Source organism: Mauremys reevesii, linkage group 22 (genome assembly GCF_016161935.1).
Source record: "Mauremys reevesii isolate NIE-2019 linkage group 22, ASM1616193v1, whole genome shotgun sequence".
Classification (NCBI taxonomy): domain Eukaryota; kingdom Metazoa; phylum Chordata; order Testudines; family Geoemydidae; genus Mauremys; species Mauremys reevesii.
Window position 1 is genome coordinate 18,129,069 of NC_052644.1, and position 24,427 is coordinate 18,153,495.

General features: G+C 52.2%; 1 protein-coding gene across 1 annotated transcript; it reads left to right on the forward strand.

Annotated features, from left to right (window-relative positions):
* Nucleotides 1-1,698: 1,698 nt before the first annotated feature.
* On the forward strand, nucleotides 1,699-5,869 carry LOC120388713. The gene is made up of 3 exons (XM_039510738.1): nucleotides 1,699-2,255; nucleotides 2,624-2,745; nucleotides 4,858-5,869. Exons 1-3 carry the CDS (start codon nucleotides 2,244-2,246, stop codon nucleotides 5,816-5,818), a joined length of 1,095 nt encoding a protein of 364 aa, XP_039366672.1. The 5' UTR covers nucleotides 1,699-2,243; the 3' UTR covers nucleotides 5,819-5,869.
* Nucleotides 5,870-24,427: the final 18,558 nt, after the last annotated feature.

Here is a 24,427-nt window from a genome sequence, read left to right on the forward strand (position 1 = left end):
CAGGAGTGACTTTGGTAGCTAACATGAAGCAATGGGAAGGCAAGTCACCGCATACATTTCACAATAGACTTTCAGCCGCTTGGCTCTCTAATGAAATGCCTGGTAAGGAAACAAACCCAGAATGTGTTAATTTATTTGTTAACAATTCTTCACCAGCACTTTGGGGTAAAGTAATAATGCATGTTAACCCTGGAAGCACTCTGCCGGGAGAGCTGGACTAATTGTCTAAAGCTTAGAGTTATATTCAAACCCAACCAAGAAATCCCAAGAGAAATCGGCCTCCTGTTGCAATTGTTCAAGGAGCCTCTGATAAAGCAGTAGTTAAAGTCAAGGTCCAGACAATAATAGTTAAAAAGAACCATAAGCCCCAAAACTCAGCAAACTGTCCAATATTGCAAGAAGGCCCTGGTAGTGGTCTCACTGCCAAACCTGTGCCAGGGGTATTCATTAATCAGATACAATTCACACATATCCCTGCTCTGTTATATTTGTCTAATTGGCAAATGAGAAAATTCAGTTATTGCAGACACCAGAGTGGCATCTTTCTTCTCAGTAATCCTTGGGGATAAGATTACCCCTTATCAACCACAGGTGCAGGATATAGCTAATTTGGGTTTAAAACTAGACAATAATAATTGAATGAATTGGTTTTGCTTAGTCTGGAAAAGAGAAGACTGAGAGGAGCCATGACAACAGTAAAAGGTTGTTACAAGGAGGAGGGAGAAAAATGATTCCTTAACCTCTGAGGATAGGACAAGAAGCAATGGGCTTAAATTGCAGCAAGGGCGGTTTAGGTTGGACATTAGGAAAACTTTCCTAACTGTCAGGGTGATTAAGCACTGGAATAAATCGCCTCGGGAGGTTGTGGAATCTCCATCACTAGACATTTTTAAGAGCAGGTTAAACAAACACCTGTCAGGGATGGTCTAAAGATGGTACTTGGTCCTGCCATGAGTGCAGGGGACTGGATTTGATGACCTCTCGAGGTCCCTTCTAGTTCTATGATTCTATGATTCTGTGTTCTCTATGCTCCTCAAAAAAACCCAAAACCCCAAATAACAAGTCCACTGGAAATTCTATGGAGAATTACAGAATTGTTTGGTACAGAAATGCCAATTAAAAATAAGGTGAATGTTAAAAAAATCAGAAAGCACATCAATTATGTACTCCAGAAAATAAACCGGGCTCCTGGTGGGGTGTCTGCACCTGTCCCCCCTCTTTCCCCTCCCAGGTGTTGAGTTGTGGGGGGGCGAGAGACCAAAAGTCCCTTCCCTTCCTTTATAGGCTCTCCCAGCTTGCTGGAAAGATCTTCTGTTATGAAATGAATCAAGCCCTGTTCATTGTCTATGGGCTCCCTGAGAAGCCTTCATAGGACACACATGATAGTCCTTGGGAGTGTGCATTCCCCTTAATGGGCCATCAGCACTATCTGCCTTCTCCACTGTTGTACCTGAAAGACTGGTTGTGGGTGTTTCCAACCTCCCAACATCTTCCAGTGACACACACCAACCACAACTTCATAAGTGCCCATACAATGACAGCACATACAATCCACCAGGACATTAATGTTCAGCAGATCGAGCCCTTTCGAATGATGCCTCACAAGGCTCACTGTGTACACAACAGAGCCGAATTCTATCACCATGGTAAATATGGGAGTGCCAGGGAACTGCCTTGGAGCACAGAGGGTCACAGCGCCAGACACAGGGACAGAGATGTGAGGCCCCAGGCCTTGCACATGAGGAGGAGAATCAGGAACTTCACCCCGTCGACCCCCAGCATGAGACAAACCAACCCACCTGGACAGGGCCAATGCTCCAGCCTGGAGTCTGCGCTGGCCGGTGTTCACCACCTCTCATCCCCCACTGCTGTGTGCCCTGGCCCTCACCATACCCCATCCCTCACCCCCATCTGCCCTGGTCCTCCCCAGCTCCCAGCCCCCACCATGTCTGCTCTGGCCCTTGCCACCTTCCATCCTGGTCCCCCATCTGCCCCACCCCTCCTGGCTCAGCCCCACAATATTTCCTTTCAAGGCAATATTGAATGAATTAGCTGAGTCCCACCTCCCCTGCCACTGGCCTGGTCACGGGGACAGCAGGAGTGGGCACCGTCCCTCTGCAGCATGGGGGGGGTGGGTGGAAAGAATGGGGCTATAAGAAGAGGGGCTGGGAGCTGAGAGCCCATCACTGGGGATCCGGTATGAGCATCTGTCAGTGAGTGACGGCACCTCCTACTCCTGCCCCATGGAAACCATGGTGAGTACCCGCTGCCCCTCACCTCCTGCCCCATGGAATCCTTTGTGAGTCCCTCCCACCTCCTCTTGCCCCACGGAAACACTGGTGAATCCCCACCGCTTCCTCCTGCCCCATGGAAACCCTGGTGAATCCCCACCGCTTCCTCCTGCCCTATGGAATCCCAGGTGAGTCCCCTTTGTTCCCCCGCCCCGGCCCATAAAGCCCCATGGAAGACCTGTCTGCCATTCACACCCCACCCCATCAATCTCCAGGGGGTTATCCCCTGCCCTCTCTCCTGTCGGTAGCACACCAGGGGCTAGCGGATGTGGGTTGGTGGCTCTGGGTTGTGCCCATGCTCAGGGGTGCTGACAATGTGGGGTCCTGTGCAGGTGTCGGGACGGATGCCCAGGGCTGGACTCCTGCTGCTGCCACTTCTCCTCTGCTTCGGGCCAGAGACTGTCGGGAGCATCAACCCGGCCGCGCTCAGAGAGACTGTGGATCATGTAGATAAGTGAGTGAGATGCCAGTGGGGCATTTCCCATCTGGCTGGGACCCGTCTGCCCTCCTCGGGTGGTAAATGAAGAAAAACGGGGGGAAGATGCTTCACGTTTGCCCTTTGTGATTTTCTATGGCATAGGTGGCTCAGTGCATGGCAGAGCTGGGAGGGGTGATTTTGGGGTGCAGGGGGAGCTGGGGCTCGGAGCTGGGAGGGGTGATTCTGGGATGCAGGGAGAGAACTGGAAGAGGGGTAATTCTGGGGGTGCACCGGGCTGGGGTTGTGGGTCTCATTACTATTGTGAAAAACTGGTTGGAAACTGGAATTCCAATTCCCTCAGAAATTTCTATTTTCTTTTCAGTCCAAATTAGTTACTAAAATTTGAAAACTTCCATGGAATGGGATTTCCAAATTTTGTTTTAGAATTATGTTTTGTTAGATAGAAACATTTGGTTATGACTTTATTTTATATTTTTACTTATATTATATTACTGTTTATAATATACAGGTGAAATATTATATTACATTATATTATACAGCAGGAAAGTCAAGTTGCTAAAGCTGACATGGAAATATTTTGATCTTGCTGAAATGAAATATTCAGATATGGTCCAGCTGAAATCTGGTTTTAATTTTTCCAAAACAAAATTTGGAAATCCCCAAGAATTACCCCTCTTCCAGTTCCAGGCTCCATCTCCCCCTGAATCCCACAATCACCCTTCCCAGATGCGAGCCCCAGCTCCTTCTGCACCCATACACAGGGGAAGCAGACAATGCTCACCACTCCCAATAAGGCAGATGGACTTTTCCTGGGGGCCAGTCAGCCCCAGGTCATCTGGGGCTCTAGCTGCTGCATTGAGGGCTGGCAGGGTGCTGAGGGCTGGCAGCGCTGATCTTCAGCTGTTCCCTGCAGTTAGTCTCCAAAGAACTGCGTTCCTTTTGGACCCCAGTTTATACTTTGAGTTGGGCTTAGCTGTACCTGAACCAATCGTTAACTGAAATGCTACAGAATTGTTTTTTTTTTCCCTAGCCATTAGAAAAAAAAAACAATTCTTATCAATCACCACCCCACCTTACTTGATTTAAATCTTAAAAAATTAGTTCTGCAACTGACAGAAACAATCAAAGAACCAGACAGAGACCATCTAGATAAAGAGTAGAGAAGTGGGGGACTATAAAGGCAGGGGTGGCTCTAGTTTTTTTGCCGCCCCAAGCACGGCAGTCAGGCAGCCTTCGGCGGCGCGCCTGTGGGAGGTCCGGTGGTAACATGGATTTGGCAGCATGCCTGCGGGAGGTACGACAATAAGTGGGTTTCTTGCCAGACTGTTGAATGCTGTCAAATAAAGTTTTCTTTAATGATCTTAAGATCTGGTGATGGTGGGGACTGTTAGCACAGGAATGCTGCCTTAACAGCCCAATCTTACATTTTTTTTTTTTAATTTAGAGGGAATATGACTCTTTGCTTCCTGGGCTGCTGCTTATTCCTGAAAAAGGCCTCAGACCTTACAGATTACTGCCCTGTTCTCAGTCAGTTATGAGCCCCCAACCTTCCCCAATTCAGCTGCACAAGGCCACTTCAGGCAGAGGTGGGATGAGAACCCAGCTCTCTAACGTGGCAGACATAAAGCCTTTCACACTGAATGTGCCATATATAGGTGCCGTTGTCAGCCTCCCTTTAATCACAATCACAGTCCCCTCCCAGAACTGGGGGGAGAAATGAGGAGCCCTGATCTCCAGTGTTCTTCAGCTCTCCAGAAAATCGCTGTGTATCCTGTGGCCAACTGTGCGTCACGTCCCTCTCTTGGGGTGGCTCCGCATAAAAGCTCCGGCTTGTTCCTGGAGCTCAAGCGGTAACGCTCAGCCCTGTGGGGCTGACGGACCAAAGCTCACACCAGGCTGATGATCCCTGGGGGCACCTGTTGCAGTTTCTTCTAAAAACCGCCCTCCAAGTTTATTTCATTCTCCCAGGGAGCAAACATTCCCTAATCCAGGCTGGAGCCCTGAGAGCCTAGAACCGGCCAGTGAAGGCGCCATGTGTGACCCACCCCAAGTTTGCCGCTCGGGGCTGGGGCAGAGCTGTTCAGAGCCCCCTGTCTTCTCACTGCCCTTTGCTTTGCCTTCCCTCAGGGATGGGTTGGCTGTTCAATACGCCTTCGCCGTCAGCCTGCAGAAAGCCAGTTGTGAGAACCCATCTGGTCTGGAACAGGTGCTGCGCAGGAACAAGCTGTGGGACATGCAGACGGCCAACAACCCAGAGGGTGTCCTGTACGACCCAGACGAAGGGCCCATTGTGGCTGCCCGGATGCAGCGCCTGGGCAGGGCGGGGGAACACACCAAATGGCGCCTGCTCCAGGGCGACCAGAACAGCCCCATGCAGAAGCTCCTGGCCCGGACCTACAACGAGAGAAGCTGCCTGATCTTCTTCACCGTCCGCTCGCCCTGTGAGGGGACGTGCCTGCTGGTGAAGAGACCCCACAACATCCTACGGATGGTGAGCGACACCTTCCGCCCCATCGACCACAACTACAAGGCCTTCATCTTCCGGCAGATCTACCGTCAGGACCGGAACCTGGATCCCCAAAGCCTGCTGGAGGCCTGGCACCAGCTACCCAACGTGCCCCTGCTGCGCTGTGACACCAACGGCTGCAGGGACTGCAGAGGGAACGACCCCAAAACCGACCCCAACACCTGCCTGGATGAGATTCGAGCCATGAGGCAGCCGCTGCACCCATCTGGCAGGGGGCAGAAGGAAGAGCAGGGGGCAGAGGGGAGAGCAGAGGATGTAGGGGAGAGCAGGGGGCACCTTTGGAGGGTTGGGGAGATGGTGGGTCAGGGGGCACCATTGGAGGGCTGGGGGGACAGCAGGGCAGAAGACGACATCGTAACATTGGGGGGATGGCAGGACATTGCGCGTCTTCAGAGGCGTTGGTCCCCTCAGCAGCCTAAGTGGCCCCCTCAGAGGCCTTGGCCCCCTCAGCGGCCTAAGTGGCCCCCTCAGCGGCCTTGGCCCCCTCAGCGGCCTAAGTGGCCCCCTCAGAGGCCTTGGCCCCCTCAGCAGCCTAAGTGGCCCCCTCAGAGGCGGGGGTAACGGCAGGGTTGTGGGTGCTGCAGGAGGGTTGGGGGCATGGCAGGCCAGGGGGTGCCATCGGGGGAAGGGGGGATGGAGGGTTAGGACGCTCCATCGGAGGGTTGGGGGGGTTACAGGGCAGGGGACACTGTTGGAGGGTTCGGGGACATGGGAGGATACAGGGGGTGGAGGGGGTGGGATATTTCTTTTTTCAAGGCCTGTGATTTTGCAGAGTCCCCCCTTCCTGAATGATTAACACCAATAAAGTGTTGAAGGCTCCTGGGGCCTCGTGTCTCTGTCTCTGTGTCTGTCTCCCTCCTCTCTGTCCGTGCGCCTGGACTTTACACAGCGTGGGAGGCCTCGCAGCCTCCCTGGCAGTGCCCCCTTCATCAGGCCAGGCCTGGCCCCCACGTTTTGCCTGGGGCTCCCCCTGAGCCCAGACCCCTGGCAGAGTCACCCCCTTGGGAGCGAGGCCGGGCAGCCTTTGCCAGACACCCAGCTCGCTATGGATGAACCTGGCCATCGGCTGCCATCTACTGGTGAGGTGGAGGTAGACTCTTGAAAAACACACTGTGCAGGCCCCAGTTTGCATGTTTCCTGCCAGCGCCGCACTGGCTGGATCAGACGGGGGGAAGCTCAGCGGCGGCTGAGAGGGGTCAGGGCAGATCTGCCCTGTGTGCTCTGGGTGGGTCCATGAGATTGGCCGGCACGCGCCGCACCACGGGAACTGCTGGGCAACGCGCCCTGGCTCCAGCGCTGGGCACACGTCCACCTGCAGTGGGACGTGTAGGTGCCCCGTCACTCCACGGGGACCTGCAGCTCCCCGGCCTGATGGGACGAGGTTCCAGTCAGTGGCTGGAGGCTCTGAGGTGCTGCGCTGGGGGACGAGAACAGGGGAGAGGAGAGCCGGTTAGACAGAAACCTGGGCCTGCCCTGGTTTGGTGAGTCATACATGCCTGTTCGTTTCATCCGCTTCTCCCCTTGAGCCAGATTCATCTGCTTGTTAACAAGGCCGGGATCCGCTGACGGGGACAGGTGGGTGGTAAAGGCTACGGCTAGGGTCAGGTGCCCGTCGCTAAAGCCCAGTGGTCATGGTACATGTGGTATATGTAGGTACCAATGACACAGGGAAGGACAGGAGAGAGACCCTGGAGGCCAAATTTAGGCTGCTAGGTAAGAGATTGAAGTCCAGGACCTCCATGGGACATTGAGGATCCCACAGCTGTCAAAGTGACCATTTTTTTGGTCTGCCGTGGACTCAGGCTAGGCAGAGTGGGTGTGCCTATGCAAACAAGATCCGCCCCCTAAGCTCATTTGAGAACCGCTGATGTAATTGAATGGGACTCTTTCATTTGTCTGTTTCTGATCAGACCCTGCCTGTATTTTATCATTTTCCATCCTCTTCTCCTCACAAGGACATAGAGATGCTGTAATAATAGATCCTCCCCTAAGAGATGTTCCAACCACGTGCTCCTCCACACCTGCTGGCTTTCCCCTAGCCCTTAGTTTAAAAACTGTCCTAAAGGCATCACAGAAACTCGGTGGAATGAGGATAATCAATGGGACACAGCAGTAAAACCAGGGTACAAAAAAAAATATCAGCAGCACAGAACAGGTCATGCTGATGGGGGAGTGGCACTAGATGTGAAAGAATGCGTAGAATCAAATGAAGTAAAAGTCGAAAATGAATTAAGATTGGGGTATCCTGGGGAAGAGACTGCAGTTGAGGAGCGGGTCCCAGGCAGGGGTCAGAGTCTGCATGGGGATAGAGTTGCTGTGGCAGGGGGCACACACCCTGAGGTGAGTGGGAGGTCTCCAGGCAGGGGACTGAAATTGGGGGGGGGGTCTGAGTGCAAGCCTCTGAGTGCCACTCCCCCTAATCAATTAAAAATATGTTTTTATATATTTATCCCCATTATAAATGCTGGCAGCAAAGCGGGGTTTGGAATGGAGGCTGACAGCTCACAACCCCCCATTTAATAACCTCGTGACCCCCTGAGGGGTCCAGATCCCCAGTTTGAGAACCCCTGAATTACATCATGTAATAGCAGACAGCTAAAAGGAGACAATTTTTTTAAAGTGCTCATATACCAATGCTAGAAGTCTAAATAATAAGATGGGTGAACTAGAGCACCTCATATTAAATGAGCATATTGATATGTAAGCAGGGTCAGGATGAGCTCTACCCTGACATCTGGTGGTGAATTATGGTGAGTGTGGAAAAGAATTTAGGGGGCGGATCTTGTTTGCATAGGCACACCCACTCTGCCTAGCATGAGTCCACGGCAGATCAAAAAATGGTCACTTTGACAGCTGTGGGATCCTCAATGTCTCGGTTATGGGGTAGGAGGAATAAAGTGTTGTTACCCTGATTATGTGAATGAAGGACTATGAGCCTGTTTTATGACAGAGGGAGTCACAATCAACTATGTAGCACTCGCCAGACAAGGGGCATGGGTTCCAAAACCCAGTGAACTGAGAATGGTTGGGGGTAAGTGAGTGTGAGAGTCTTTCCTTCCAGTGTTGAGTAGCAGAGTTAATTTTGATTCTCTTAGAACTCTAATTAAGAGGTGCTGAGCTGAATTCCTTTTGTTCTAATGGTGCACCAGCACTGAGGCTCCCCTTACTACTATGAATCTGAAATCACTCAAAGAGCTAAAATTACTGAGCTAAGGTCACTGAGTGCTGTGTTAACTAGTGGGGGTGCCTGAAGATATATTGTTAAGCAACTAGCAGAGTAGTTTGCAGGATGGTTGGAGTGGTTCATGGGATGGCTGGTGGAGTAGAGCAGCTTGTGGGTCGGTTGGAGCAGCCCATGGAACAGCCACATTGTTTCCCTCCTTCATTAAAAGGATTTTGCTACACTCAGACTCCGTGCTTGCGAGAGGGGAAGTATTGCTTCCTAGAGGCGCCCGGGGGCTTGGGGGGGGTGTAATTGTTCCAGGTCACTGGGTTGGGGATCGAGCTGTTTTTGCATCGCGTTATTGAAACAGAACCGCTGGATACTGAACCCGGCCCTTGTTGCTGCCAACTCAGAGGGGCTGAAGGGTTACAGATATAATAGGCATCACAGAAACTTGGTGGAATGAGGATAATCAATGGGACACAGTAAAACCAGGGTACAAAATATATCGGAAGGACAGAACAGGTCGTGCTGATGGGGAGTGGCACTAGATGTGAAAGAAAGCGTAGAATCAAATGTAGTAAAAGTTGGAAATGAATCAAACTGTACCATAGACTCTCTATGGATAGAAATTCCATGCTCTAATAATAAGTGTATAGGAGTAGGGCTATATTACCGCCCTCCTGACCAGGACAGTGATAGTGACTGTGAAATGCTCAGGGAGATTAGAGAGGCTGTTAAAATAAAAAACTCAATAATAATAATGGGGGATTTCAATTATCCCCATATTGCCTGGGTACGTGTCACCTCAGGACAGGATGCAGAGAGAAAGTTTCTTGACATCTTAAATGACTGCTTCTTGGAGATGTATTGTCTGGAAAATAGAAAGGCGCATAAACACTGGCAAAGGAAGTATAAAAATACAATTAGGAAGGCCAAAAAAGAATTTGAGTAACAGCTGGCCAAAGACTCAAAAAGTAATAGCAATTTTCTTTTAAGTACATCAGAAGCAGGAAGCTTTCAAATAACCAGTGGGGCCACTGGACGATGGAGGTGCTACAGGAGCACTCAAGGACGATAAGGCCACTGCAGAGAAGCTAAATGAATTCTTTGCATCGATCTTCATGGCTGAGGATGTGAAGGAGAGTCCCAAAACTGAGCCATTCTTTTTGGGTGACAGATCTGAGGAACTGTCCCAAATTGAGGTTTTGGAACCAATTGATACATTAAACAGCAATAAGTCACCAGGACCAGGTGTTATTCACCCAAGAGTTCTGAAGGAATTCAACTGTGAAATTTGAGACTGACCAACTATAGTGTGTAACCTATCATTTAAATCAGCTCCTGTATCAGATGACTGAAGGGTAGGTAATGTGACACCAATTTTTGAAAAGGGCTCCAGAGGTGATCCCAGCAATTACAGGCAGGTAAGCCTGACTTCAGTACCGGGCCAACTGGTTGAAACTATAATAAAGAACAATATTGTCAGACATATAGATTAAACTAATTTGTTGAGAAAGAGTCAACATGGTTTTTGTAAAAGCGTAGAATCAAATGAAGTAAATTGAATGGGACGCTTTCATTTGTCTGTTTCTGATCAGACCCTCCCTGTATTTTATCATTTTCCATCCTCTTCACCAATGCTTCACCAATCTACTAGAATTCTTTGTGGGGGGTCAAGAAGCATGTGGACCAAGGGGATCCAGTGGATATAGTGAACTTAGATTTTCAGAAAGCCTTTGACAAGGTCCCTCACCAAAGGCTCTTACACAAAGTAAGCTGCCACGCGATAAGAAGGGAGGTGCTCTCCTGGATTGGTAACTGGTTAAAAGATAGGAAACAAAGGATAGGTCTAAATGGTCAATTTTCAGAATGGAGAGAGGTAAATAGTGGTGTCCCCCAGAGGTCTGTTCTGTTCTAAACGATCTGGAAAAGGGGGTAAAGAGTGAGATGGCAAAATTTGCAGATGATGCAAAATTACGATGATAGTTAAGACCCAGACAAACTTCGAAGGGCTACAAAAGTCTCTCTCAAAACTGGGATAAAAAATAGGACAGAAAATATCATGTTGCCTCTATATAAATCCATGGTACGCCCACATCTTGAATACTGTTTGCATATGTGGTTGCCCCATCTCAAAAAAGCTATATTGGAATTGGAAAAGGTTCAGAAAATGGCAGCAAAAAGATATGGAATGGCTTCCGTATGAGGAAAGACTAAGAAGACTGGGACTTTTCAGATTGGAAGTGAGACGGCTAAAGGGAGATATGATTGAGGTCTATAAAATCATGACTGGTGTGGAGAAAGTAGATAAGGAAGTGTTGTTTACTCCTTCTCATAACACAAGAACTAGGGATCACCAAATGAAATGAATAGGCAGCAGGTTTAAAATAAATAAAAGGAAATATTTCTTCACACAATGCACAGTGAACCTGTAGAACTCCTTGCCAGAGGATGTTGTGAAGGCCAAGACTATAACAGGCATAAAAACAACCCCCTATATAAATTCATGGAGGACAGGTCCATCAATAGCTATTAGCCAGGATGAGTAGGAACGGTGTCCCTAGTCTCTGTTTGCCAGAAGCTGGGAATGGTCGACGGGGGATGGATCACTTGATGATTCCCTGTTCTGTTTATTCCCTCTGGGGCGACTGGCTCTGGCCACTGTCGGAAGACAGGACACTGGGCTAGATGGACCTTTGGTCTGACCCAGTAGGGCCGTTCTTATGTTCTTATGTCATTTACCTTCCCTATGTAAATGTCTTAAAGCTGCAGAGGAGAGCTCTACGTACACAGAAGCAAGTTGGGTGAGGTAACATTTGTATTGACCCAGGTCCTGCTGGTGAGAGAGAAAAGCTATCAAACTGCACAGGTCAGACCTGAAGACGAGCACTGGGTAAACTCCAAAGCGTGTCTCTCTCACCAGCAGAAGCTGATCCAATAAAAGCTGTTCCTGCCCCCACCTCGTCTCTCAGTATCCCGGGATTGACATGGCTACAACATCACTGTATAATACAAGGAGCCGCTGTTACTCTCTGCTTCCCCTGTTCTCCGTTTTGAGGTCTGTGTGTGCACAGGCAGCTGCCTCACCCATTGAGCTGCCCTCAGGTGCCTGAGCCGCACACCCATTAGCTATTGCCTGTGCTCTGTGCGTCACTGCCCCAGCCCTGCGCAGGGACCCTGTATCTGCCCCCCGGATGCTCTCTGCAGCTGTGTTTGTGACAGGCTCAGCCACTTGCAGCAGATCAATAAGTCAGAGCAGAAGTTAGTCCAGAAGAAGGAAAAGCTTCTGAGCGATTCCCCTGTGTGTTCAGTTCTCCCCCACCCCCCGCCCAGGGGAGAAGTGAGATATGGGTCCTGGGGGGCACAGCCTGGGGCTACCTGGGGGGGAAGGCGTTACCTGCGGCTGCCACGCACAGGGCCAGGGTGACTGAGCCCCAGGCCAGGAGCTTCCTGCTGGATGGCATCTCCCTGGCTTGCGCTCTCCCCTCAGGGAGTTGCCAGGTGTGTCACCCCCCAGAGCCACCGGCTAACAAGGGGGTTTCACAGCTACCCGGCTGCACATTGTTTCTCTTCCACGCACCCAGATGCTCGGGGAGAGGCAAATCCTCCCGAGGCTGACATCTGGCCCGGGCCCCTGCCTTTGATCAACTGCCCCGCTCCAGCTGTGCAGCCCAGACTCAGCCACATGCTCTGATTCTTGTAACTTTGTAGAAGCCGAGCTGGGGAATGTGAGGGGGGGAATGAAGTGGGATGTGCGGGGCGGGGGCTCTGGAGCAGCGCTCAGGTGTGGAGGTTGGTGCAGGGTGGGATCTGTCCCCCTTGGTCAAACTTCACCCCATGGGGCCGTGCTCTGGCACCAGGACCCTTATTCAGCGGAAGGGACCATGCCAGCAGCTCGGTTCTGAAACACCCAGTTCAACGGCTGCAGCTTTGCCCAGGAACAGGGTTTCCAAAACTGCCATTTTTCTTCGATCCCTCAGTGAACAAGGGCCCATCCTCAAAGGGCCTTTGCTCCATGTGCTCCAACGTGCTGATGGAGCAGAGCCAAAAGGGGGTAGCTGGGCCCTTTCCCCTCCAGTGAAGTGATGGAATTGGGAGAAGGGACATGGAGCCAGCTCAGACCCCCATCTCCCTCCCTCCCATCACCCCACAATTCCTCTCTATTGCTGCTGCCCCAGGCTCCCCCCGGATGGAAAGGGGGGTCAGAGCAGTGCAGGTGTGTGTGAGTCGTAGCCAGGAGGCCAAAACAGAGCAGCTGGAGATAAGGGGGAGGCTTTAGCTGGCTCCACCCCCCCACACATCCATGCCCCCCATTTGTGAGCCACCCAAAAGAGTGCCCCCCTAACCCCACATCAGTCCCAGCCCTGCTCCTGCATCCTCCCCAGCTCCTGGACCTGTGGGGCCCAAGGGGACCTCCACCCCTGGGTGGGGCACAGGCTGGGGAGGGCAGTTTGGGCTGGGCAGGCAGAGATGGGACACAAGGAGATGGTGTCAGGGGAGCAAAGGGACTCGCGTGCAGCCAGGGCCTGCTGAGCCCGGGGTGACCCTCCCCAAGGAGGCAGAGGCCGGGGCAGGCGAGAGCTGGGCTGTGGGACCTGGGGGAGCCGAGGGGAGATTTGAAAGAAACCCAAGGAAATGAACTGCCCATAAACTTCATTAGCCCAGAGTGAAGGGTTCCCGGAGTGGCCTCGTGCCCGTGCAGACTGTTCAGGGCAGAGACACTCAGAGCTCTGCAGGGAATACGGCGCTGAGGGCCACCCACCCCCACAACACCAGGGCCCCCCACACCAGCGCCCGGCTCTCACAGGGGCTACAGAGCACGCTGGGGAGGGAGCACACGGCTCCGTCTAGCACCTTTGCTTTGCCAAGGCAGGGCCAATACACCCGAGCCTGCCCCACGCAGCCTGGCCCCAACTGGCCCAGCACCCCCGGGACCTGAGTTAGTTCACGCTGCCCTGGAGGGGGCATGGCCATGCACTGCCAGCCTGTGGACGGTCCTCCTGGCCAGGGGACCTTGCTAGAGACACAAGCGGCACAAGGCAGCATTGGCATGAGGCTTCCAAGGGCTCCCGAGAGGCACAACTCCTCTCTGGCCACCTGCTGAAGCTAACACCTCCTACCCCCGGCCATGTGGCATGGCCCCCACCCGAGCTCAGCAAGGGCAGCTGGAGAGTCGGCTGCTGAGCACTGCAATTCACAGCTGTGCCAGCTTGACCGATAGCACATTTGGAATTCCTCTTCCCTCCATTCACCCTGGTGTCCTGCCCCCACGGCTGAACCGTTCATGCTGCTGCCTTCTCTGGGCAACATGCCCTTCCCTGCCTCCCACCCCCTTGTGTCGGCCCCCTCGTGCTGGCGGGAGTTGCATTAATGCCAATGGCGGGAGCAGGCCATGGCTCAGAGCTGGCTCCATGCCTGGGCGCTGGCTGGAATGGAGGCCGCGGGCGGAGATTGAGAGCACGCCAAGCTGGGTTACTTTTCTGGGCTGCCAGGCTCAGAGCACAGGCCCAGGAAGGCCAGTGACGTTCTCCCCCAAGTCGCTCTGACAGCGTTCAGAGAGTAACCCAGCGCTAGGAGCCAGAGCAGGCTCCCTTTGAAGCCCGAGGCCTCCCCTGGGCTAGCGCAGTGCCACTGGGACGCAGCAACTCCATTGTGGCTTTGCAGTGGGCACTGTCACACCCGGGCACTCAGACCCGGGGGCCGATCACCGGGTCAGTTCAGCAGTGAAGAGAAACCCAGAGATTCATAGGTCCCAAGGCCAGAAGGGTCCACTGAGATCATCCACTCGGACCTCCTGGATCACACAGGCCGGAGAACGGCCCCGCAGCGATTCCTAGAGCAGAGCTGGTAGAAAAACATCCAATCTCGATTTTAAAAATGGCCAGTGATGGAGAATCCACCATTACCCTCAGCAGAATGTTCCGATGGTTAATTACCCACCCCCTCTGTTAGACAAAAAACCACTTAGAGCAGGGATTGCTGGGATATGACCCCAGGACCTCTCGTTTAGTAGGGAGAAACCACAACCAACAACGCTGTGCCCACCCCCTTTGAAAGAGCATTCTTGGATCTACATCATGACACAAGAGACTCAAGAGAAAAAGGGGTCAATGGGCCAGGTCGCCAGCTGGTGTAGTTTAGGGGATTAGTCCTGCTTTGAGCAGGGGGCTGGACTAGGTGACCTCCTGAGGTCCCTTCCAACCCTGATGTTCTATGATTCTATGAATCCGAAGTCAACCCCAACAGCGGCAGGGTGAGGCTCTGAGCTTCTATGAATTAACCTGGCCTCCTGCTGCCATCTGCTGGTGAACAGGAGGAAGACATGTGACTAATGCAAGGAGCAGACCCTGCTTTGCAGTTGCCCTGCTAGGGGGCCTAAGGGGTCAGGGATGGGGGTTTGGGCTGAGACCAATGTGGGGGCTCTGTCACCCTGGGCTTCAAGCCATTATTATAGCCTATCCCCCTTGCCGCCCGTCAAGCTCTGTGGGGCTGAGCCTGCGGCATCTGGGGGTTGATGGAGCCCCCTGGGTGGGCTCCACACAGTCTGTCCCCACCAGGGGGAGGAGGCAGCCATCTTTGTCACCATGACTCACAAGACTCAGTGCCCCTTCACTGGCGCAAAGGGAGGCCATTGGCCATTATCTTTGAAAACTCATGGCAATCGGGAGAGGTCCTGGATGACTGGAAGAAAGCTAATGTAGTGGCCATCTTCAAAAAAGGGAAGAAGGAGGATCCGGGGAACTACAGGCCAGTCAGCCTCACCTCAGTTGCTGGAAAAATCATGGAGCAGGTCCTCAAGGAATCAATTCTGAAGCACTTAGAGGAGAGGAAAGTGATAGAGGAGAGGAAAGTGATCAGGAACAGTCAGCATGGATACACCAAAGGCAAGGCAAGCCTGACTAACCTAATTGACTTCTATGAGGAGATAACCGGCTCTGTGGATGAGGGGAAGCAGTGGATGTGTTATTCCTTGACGTTAGCAAAGCTTTTGATACGGTCTCCCACAGTATTCTTGCCGGCAAGTTAAAGAAGTATGGGCTGGATGAATGGACTATAAGGTGGATAGAAAGCTGGCTAGATTGTCGGGCTGAACGGGTAGTGATCAATGGCTCCATGTCTAGTTGGCAGCTGGTTTCAAGCGGAGTGCCCCAAGGGTCAGTCCTGGGGCCGGTTTTGTTCAATATCTTCATTAACGATCTGGAGGATGGTGTGGACTGCACTCTCAGCAAGTTTGCAGATGACACTAAACTGGGAGGAGTGGTAGATACACTGGAGGGTAGGGATGGGATATAGAGGGACTTAGACAAATTAGAGGATTGGGTCAAAACAGAAATCTCATGAAGTTCAACAAGGAGAAGTGCAGAGTCCTGCACTTAGGATGGAAGAATCCCATTCACTGTTACAGACTAGGGACCGAATGGCTGGGCAGCAGTTCTGCAGAAAAGGACCTAGGGGTTACAGTGGACGAGAAGCTGGATATGAGTTAACAGTGTGCCCTTGTTGCCAAGAAGGCTAACGGCATTTTGGGCTTTATAAGTAGGGGCATTGCCAGCAGATTGAGGGACGTGATCATTCCCCTCTATTCGACATTGGTGAGGCCTCATCTGGAGTACTGTGTCCAGTTTTGGGCCCCAAACTACAAGAAAGATGTGGAAAATTGGAGAGAGTCCAGTGGAGGGCAACAAAAATGATTAGGAGGCTAGAGCACATGACTTATGAGGAGAGGCTGAGAGAACTGGGATTATTTAGTGTGCAGAAGAGAAGAATGAGGGGGGATTTGATAGCTGCTTTCAGCTACCTGAAAGGGGGTTTCAAAGAGGATGGATTTAGACTGTTCTCAGTGGTAGTAGATGACAGAACAAGGAATAATGGTCTCAAGTTGCATTGGGGAAGTTTAGATTGGATATTAGGAAAAACTTTTTCACTAGGAGGGTGGTGAAGCACTGGAATGAGTTACCTAGGGAGATGGTGAAATCTCCTTCCTTAGTGGTTTTTAAGGTCAGGCTTGACAGAGCTCTGGCTATGATGATTTAGGGGATTGGTCCTGCTTTGAGCAGGGGGCTGGACTAGATGACCTCCTGAGGTCCCTTCCAACCCTGATGTTCTATGATTCTATGAATCCGAAGTCAACCCCAACAGCGGCAGGGTGAGGCTCCGAGCTTCTATGAATTAACCTGGCCACCTGCTGCCATCTGCTGGTGAACAGGAGGAAGACTAATGCAAGGAGCAGACCCTGCTTTGCAGTTGCCCTGCTTGGGGGCCCAAGGGGTCAGGGATGGGGGTTCGGGCTGAGGCCAATGTGGGGGCTCTGTCACCCTGGGCTTCAAGCCATTATTATAGCCTACCCCCCTTGCCTCCTGTCAAGCTGTGTGGGGCTGATCCTGCGGCATCTGGGGGTTGACGGAGCCCCCTGGGTAGGCTCCACACAGTCTGTCCCCACCAGAGGGAGGAGGCAGCCATCTTTGTCACCACGGCTCACAAGAACAAGTGACCCCTCACTGGCGCAAAGGGAGGTGATAAAACCCTGAGGAGCTGGGGTAGGGGAGAGGGTTATGGGTCCGGACTGGGGCTGCTCCCTGAGCCTGGTGGATGTCACCTGAAGGTGTGGCCCTGTTGGGGATGTGAGTCCAGGGTCAGGGCACAGTGAGGTTGGGGTATCCTGGGGAAGGGATTGCAGTTAAGGAGGGGGTCCCAGGCAGGCAGGGCCGGCTCTAGACCCCAGCGCGCCAAGCGCGCGCTTGGGGCGGCGTCCCGTGGGAGGGTGGCAGGCAGCTCCGGCGGACCTCGCGCAGTCATGCCTGTGGAGGGTCCGCTGGTCCCGCAGCTTCGGTGGAGCATCCGCAGCCATGCCTGCAGGAGGTCCACCGGAGCCGCGGGACCAGCGGACCCTCCGCAGGCACGTCTGCAGGAGGTCCATTGGAGCCACGGGACCAGCGACTGCCAGAGCGCCCCCCGCGGCGTGCCGCCCTGCTTGGGGCGGCGCAAATCCTAGAGCCGCCCCTGCAGGCAGGGGTCAGAGTCTGCATGGGGATAGAGTTCCTGGGGCAGGAGGCACACACCCTGAGGTGGGTGGGGGGGTCTCCAGGCAGGGGAGTGAAATTGGGGTGTGGGTCCTGGGGAAGGAGATGCACCTGAGGCAGACTCATAGTTGGGTGGGTGTTTGGGGGCAGGGGACAGCATCGTTTTGGGTGTCTCCAGGCAGTGGGTGCAATGGGGTTGATGCTTTCAGGGCATAGTGTGCAGTTGGGGGTCCCCAGGGCAGGAGGGGTGCAGTTGGGTTGGGGGTCCCTGGGGCAGGAGGGATGCAGTCGGGTTGGGAGTCCTGGGGCAGGGTGTGCCATGGGGTAGTATCATGAGAAATTTCCATCACACTGTGTTCATTTGACATGTGATGAAGTTGCTGATTCTCTGCTGCGTGGCTTAGGCCAATAAAGCTGCCATGGTCCCGGCACCTGGTATCTCTGCCCCGATGTTGGATGCCACGACATCTTCATCCAATTCTGCCCAGAAAACCTCTTCCCGGGCCAGCTCCCAAATGGCATCAGCTTGTGCCTGTAGCACAGGAGGCTCCGACTCAGCCTCTGGCACGGCGGCCAGGACAGTAGCCGCCCCATCAGCACCTGGCCCAATAGACCAGCTCCTGTTTATGATCCTGGGGTTGAGTCAGACGGGTACGTGCTGTGCGAGACGCCCTTCACTTGTTCCCTGGTTCTGACCCAGGCCAAAGACCGTTCCAGCTGGATTCCTCTGGAGGGGGTACGGTGAGCAGATGTCCCGATTTTATAGGGACAGTCCTGATTTTGGGGTATTTTTCTTATATAGGCGCCTATTACCCCCCCACACACCCCTCGTCCCAATTTTTCATACTTGCTGTCTGGTGAACCTAGGAGGGGGCCAGGGGCAGGGAGGTCCCTTTGCCTACACAGAAAGGATGAGGGACTTGGGAGGAAGTCCCTCCCGCTCCCCACGCCCTGCCACGGACAAGGTCGCTAGGATATAGATAGGCAGGCCTGCCTGTAAAAGTCTAGACTTTAAGAACTTAGGTGTATTTTTACCACTTAGCTAGTTACAGGGGTATAAAACAAAGAATCAAAATCACAGTCTGCCTGTGTCTGGGCCTTCTCTCACTAGGACTGTCTGCGGACTAGTTCTTAGGCAAAGGCCTTTGGCTAAGCAGCAGAGGCAGCCATAAGCTGGGAAGCGACCGGTCACATCCTCACATACCAAACCCATCACACTGAAATAAGGTGCTATTGGGCTGTTAGGAATAAATCCTGTCCTGATAGTGCCCATCTCCGCCAGAGAAAGATGGTAAAAGAAAACTTACTTTGATGACATCCTGTCTGGCAAGAAATCACTTATCAGTGGTTGTGGTTGTGAAACCTTCGTGTCTGTATGTATCTGCAAAGCTTTTGATACAGTCTCCCACAGTATTCTTGCCAGCAAGTTAAAGAAGTATGGGCTGGATGAATGGACACTAAGGTGGATAGAAAACTGGCTAGATGGTCAGGCTCAACGGGTAGTGATCAATGGTTCCATGTCTAGTTGGCAGCCGGTATCAAGTGGAGTGCCCCAAGGGTCGGTGCTGGGGCCGGTTTTGTTCAATATCTTCATTAACGATCTGGAGGATGGTGTGGACTGCACCCTTAGCAAGTTTGCAGATGACACTAAACTGGGAGGAGTGGTTGATTGGAGTACTGTCATGGATGGATATAAACTGTTCAGGAAGGATAGGCAGGGCAGAAAAGGTGGGGGAGTTGCGTTGTATGTAAGAGAGCAGTATGACTGCTCAGAGCTCCAGTATGAAACTGCAGAAAAACCTGAGAGTCTCTGGATTAAATTTAGAAGTATGAACAACAAGGGTAATGTTGTGGTGGGAGTCTGCTACAGACCACCGGACCAGGGGGATGAGGTGGATGAAGCTTTCTTCCAGCAACTAACAGAAGTTGCTAGATCACAGGCCCTGGTTCTCATGGGTGACTTTAATCACCCCGATATCTGCTGGGAGAGCAATACAGCGGTGCACAGACAATCCAGGAAGTTTCTGGAAAGTGTAGGGGACAATTTCCTGGTGCAAGTGCTGGAGGAACCAACTAGGGGAAAAGCTCTTCTTGACCTGCTGCTCACAAACAGGGAAGAAATAGTAGAGGAAGCAATAGTGGATGGGAACCTGGGAGGCAGTGACCATGAGATGGTCGAGTTCAGGATCCTGACGCAAGGAAGAAAGGAGAGCAGTAGAACAGAGACCCTGGACTTCAGAAAAGCAGACTTCGACTCCCTCAGGGAGCTGATGGGCAAGGTCCCCTGGGAGAATAACATGACGGGGAAAGGAGTTGAGGAAAGCTGGCTGTATTTTAAAGAAACCTTATTGAGGTTGCAGGAACAAACCATCCCGATGTGTAGGAAGAAAAGTAAATATGGCAGGCGACCAGCTTGGCTCAACAGTGAAATCCTTGCTCGTCTTAAACACAAAAGAACAGCTTACAAGAAGTGGAAGATTGGACAAATAACCAGGGAGGAGTATAAAAGTATTGCTCAGGCATGCAGGAGTGAAATTAGGAAGGCCAAATCACACTTGGAGTTGCAGCTAGCTGGAGATGTTAGGAGTAACAAGAAGGGTTTCTTCAGGTATGTTAGCAACAAGAAGAAAGTCAAGGAAAGTGTGGGGCCCTTGCTGAATGAGGGAGGGAACCTAGTGACAGAGGATGTGGAGAAAGCTAGTGTACTAAATGCTTTTTTTGCCTCTGTCTTCACAGACAAGGTCAGCTCCCAGACAGCTGCACTCTGCAGCACGGTATGGGGAGGAGGTGACCAGCTCTCTGTGGGGAAAGAAGTAGTTCGGGACTATTTAGAAAAGCTGGACAAGCACAAGTCCATGGGACCGGATGCGCTGCATCCGAGGGTGCTAAAGGAGTTGGCCGATGAGATTGCAGAGCCATTGGCCATTATCTTTGAAAAACCATGGTGATCGGTGGAGGTCCCGGATGATTGGAAAAAGGCTAATGTAGTGCCCATCTTTAAAAAAGGGAAGAAGGAAGATCCAGGGAACTACAGGCCAGTCAGTCTCACCTCAGTCCCTGGAAAAATCATGGAACAGGTCCTCAAGGAATCAATTCTGAACCACTTAAAGGAGGGGAAAGTGATCAGGAACAGTCAGCATGGATTCACCAAGGGCAAGTCATGCCTGACTAATCTAATTGCCTTCTATGATGAGATAACCGGCTCTGTGGATGAGGGGAAAGCAGTGGATGTGCTATTTCTGGACTTTAGCAAAGCTTTTGATACCTTTTCCCACAGTATTCTTGCCAGCAAGTTAAAGAAGTATGGGCTGGATGAATGGACGGTAAGGTGGATAGAAAACTGGCTAGATGGTCGAGTTCAACGGGTAGTGATCAATGGTTCCATGTCTAGTTGGCAGCCGGTATCAAGTGGAGTGCCCCAAGGGTTGATGCTGGGGCCGGTTTTATTCAATATCTTCATTAACGATCTGGAGGATGGTGTGGACTGCACCCTTAGCAAGTTTGCAGATGACACTAAACTGGGAGGAGTGGTTGATATGCTGGAGGGTAGGAATAGGATACAGAGGGACCTAGACAAATTAGAGGATTGGGCCAAAAGAAATATGATGAGGTTCAACAAGGACAAGTGCAGAATCCTGCACTTAGGACGGAAGAATCCCATGCACTGCTACAGACTAGGGACCGAATGGCTGGGCAGCAGTTCTGCAGAAAAGGACCTAAGGGTTACGGTGGATGAAAAGCTGAATATGAGTCAACAGTGTGCCCTTGTTGCCAAGAAGGCTAATGGCATTTTGGGTTGTATAAGTAGGGGCATTTCCAGCAGATCGAGGGATGTGATCATTCCCCTCTATTCAGCACTGGTGAGGCCTCATTTGGAGTACTGTGTCCAGTTTTGGGCCCCACACTACAAGAAGGATGTGGATAAATTGGAGAGAGTCCAGCGGAGGGCAACAAAAATGATTAGGGGGCTGGAGCACATGACTTATGAGGAGAGGCTGAGGGAACTGAGATTGTTTAGCCTGCAGAAGAGAAGAATGAGGGGGGATTTGATAGCTGCTTTCAACTACCTGAAAGGGGTTTCCAGAGAGGATGGATCTAGACTGTTCTCAGTGGTAGAAGATGACAGAACAAGGAGTAATGGTCTCAAGTTGCAGAGGGGGAGGTTTAGGTTTTAGGTTTTCATTAGGAAAAACTTTTTCACTAGTAGGGTGGTGAAGCACTGGAATGGGTTACCTAGGGAGGTGGTGGAATCTCCTTCCTTAGAGGTTTTTAAGGTCAGGCTTGACAAAGCCCTGGCTGGGATGATTTGGTTGGGTTTGGTCCTGCTTTGAGCAGGGGGTTGGACTAGATGACCTCTTGAGGTCCCTTCCAACCCTGAGATTCTATGATTCTATGATCTTTATGGCCCCCACTTTTCAATTGTTAATCTGTCTGGTTCTCTAATTGTTTCTATCTGCTGTGTAATAAATTGGATTTAAGCTCGCTGGCAGTTCACCCCAATCACCATGGAATTGTTTGCACCTTCGGACTCTGGATATTGTCACTCTCTGTTCACACGAGAAGGACCAGGGAAGTGGGAGGGTGAAGAATTAAGCCCTCTAACAAAGGTCACCAGAGGCTGGTCCCTCAAGGGCTGGAGGCTGCCGGCCCCACGGCTCTTGTGCCACCAGCACGGCCACAAGGGCCGTTTCTTTCTCAAACCAAGGTTAGGCCACAGGGGAAGCTCAGCCAGGGACAATTACATACCCCCCCCCCCCGCCCCCAGGCACCTCTAGGAGGCAATACTTCCCCTCTCACAAGCACAGAGTCTGAGTGTAGCAAAATCCTTTTAATGAAGGAGGGAAACAATGTGGCATTATGTTGGGGAAACACCACAAACAGGATTCATAACACAAACCATGAGCAAAAGACCCACCCCCAAGCTAGTTTGGCAGTGTCCTTTTCCCCTCAGGTCTGAAATCCAACCACCCAAAAGATCACCCCAAAATTCCAAAGTCCAACATCCCAAGAGTCCCTTGAGTCCAGCACCCAAAAATCCCCCCAAAAGTCCAACAACCCAAAAGTTTCTGTCCATGGTCAGTGCCGCCCCAGAGTTCAAAAGTTTATCTGCAGAGTTCTACACACACACACCCAGCTGGGTGGAGGGGAGAAAGGGGGCACACAGCGTGTTAAGGGGCACCTTACGTGGTCCAAGGCCGACTGCCCTGCCTCTCCGTGGGGTTCTGCTGCAGCCTTCACCACGAGCCACTCCACTCCACCAGCTGTCCCGTGAGCCACTCCAGCCATCCCATGAACTGCTCCGCTCGCTGTCCCGTGGGCCGTTCCAACTGGCCCGCAAACTGCTCTGCTCAGCTCCACTCCGTTCCGCTTGCCATCCCATGGGCCACTCCAACTAGCCCGCAAACTGCTCTGCTCTGCTCTGCCAGCCGCTTAGCAATATATCTTCAGGCTCCCCCACTAGTCAACACAGCACTCAGTGATCTCAGCTCTTTAGTGATTTCATCTCTTAGTGATCTCCGCTTGTAGTAGGGGAGCCCCCGTGCTGGTACACCATTAGCCCAAAATGAATTCAGCACAACAGTCTGTAACTAGACCCTTAATGGAACCAAAATTAACTCTGCCATTCAACAATAGAGAGAGGAGAAGGAGAAAGTGTAATTGGTGTTTCAGGACCTCAAAAGGGGCCCATACCATCATATATAAATACCTGTCCCCAGCTTCTTTCAAGTCACTGGTTTTTGGAACCCATGTCCCTTGTCTAGCGAGTGCTACTTAATTGATGGTGAGACCCTCTGTGATAAAAGTATCAGAGGGGTAGCTGTGTTAGTCTGGATCTGTAAAAAGCAACAAAGAGTCCTGTGGTACCTTATAGACTAACAGACATATTGGAGCATGAGCGTTCATGGGTGAATACCCACTTCGTCGGATCCATGTATTCATCCACGAAAGCTCATGCTCTAAATCATCTGTTAGTCTATAAGGTGCCACAGGACTCTTTGCTGCTTTTTCTGTGATAAAACAGTTTCATAGTCCTTCATTCACATAATCAGGGTAACAACACTTTATTCTTCCTGCCCCAATAACAGAGAAAGTGGGGATCCCACAGCTGTCAAAGTGACCATTTTGGGCTGCCGTGGGCTCATGCTAGGCGGGGTGGGTGTGCCTATGCAAACCAGTTCAGGCCCCGAATTTCTTTTCCACACTCACCACAATTCACTACCAGATGTCAGGGTAGAGCTCATCCTGACTCTGCTTACAGGGGCAAACAGAAGTAAGTTGGGTGGGATTAGAAAATAAGGAAAAAAGAATGTGGATTGAAGCTTGCTGGAGGTTCACCCCAATGACCATGGAATTGTTTGCCCCTTCGGACTCTGGGTATTGTCGCTCTCTGTTCATGCGAGAAGGGCCAGGGAAGTGGGAGGGTGAAGAAATAAGCCCTCTAACAAAGGTCACCAGAGGCTGGTCCCTCAGGGGCTGGAGGCTGCCGGCCCTGCGGCTCTTGTGCCACCAGCACGGCCACAAGGGCCATTTCTTTCTCAAACCAAGGTTAGGACACAGGGGAAGCTCGGCCAGGGCTGAGGCGAGGGGTTGGCGTAAGGCTCAAGACCGAGGCCCCCCGGCCACACAGCTCTTGCCCCACTGTCACCACCGCAAGGGCTGTTTACTTCCCAAGCCGCATTTGCGACAGCAGGGGGGGGTGGGCAGGGGAGCTCAGCCAGTGGGGATGCCCTGTGCCTGGCACGGTGTCTTGGGGCGGGCAGGTGTCTCACCCAGCCAGGTTGGGCCTTGAACCTCTTTGTCAGGGCGAGCACCCCACCAGGACAGGCCACAGCCCTACCCCCAAGTGCCATGAACCACCCTGCCCCATAGTCCCCAGCTGGGGGCTCCACAGGGACTCGAGCACCCTGGGGCCGTGCTCCATCTGGCCAGGGAAAGGCATCCTCGGGGTCACAGCTCCCCTCCTGGGAAGGGGCATCCAGGCTG

Coding starts and splice junctions, on each gene's coding strand:
- LOC120388713 (XM_039510738.1), top strand. Junction 2,746..4,857: donor ACTGTGGATCATGTAGATAA/GTGAGTGAGATG, acceptor GCCTTCCCTCAG/GGATGGGTTGGCTGTTCAAT.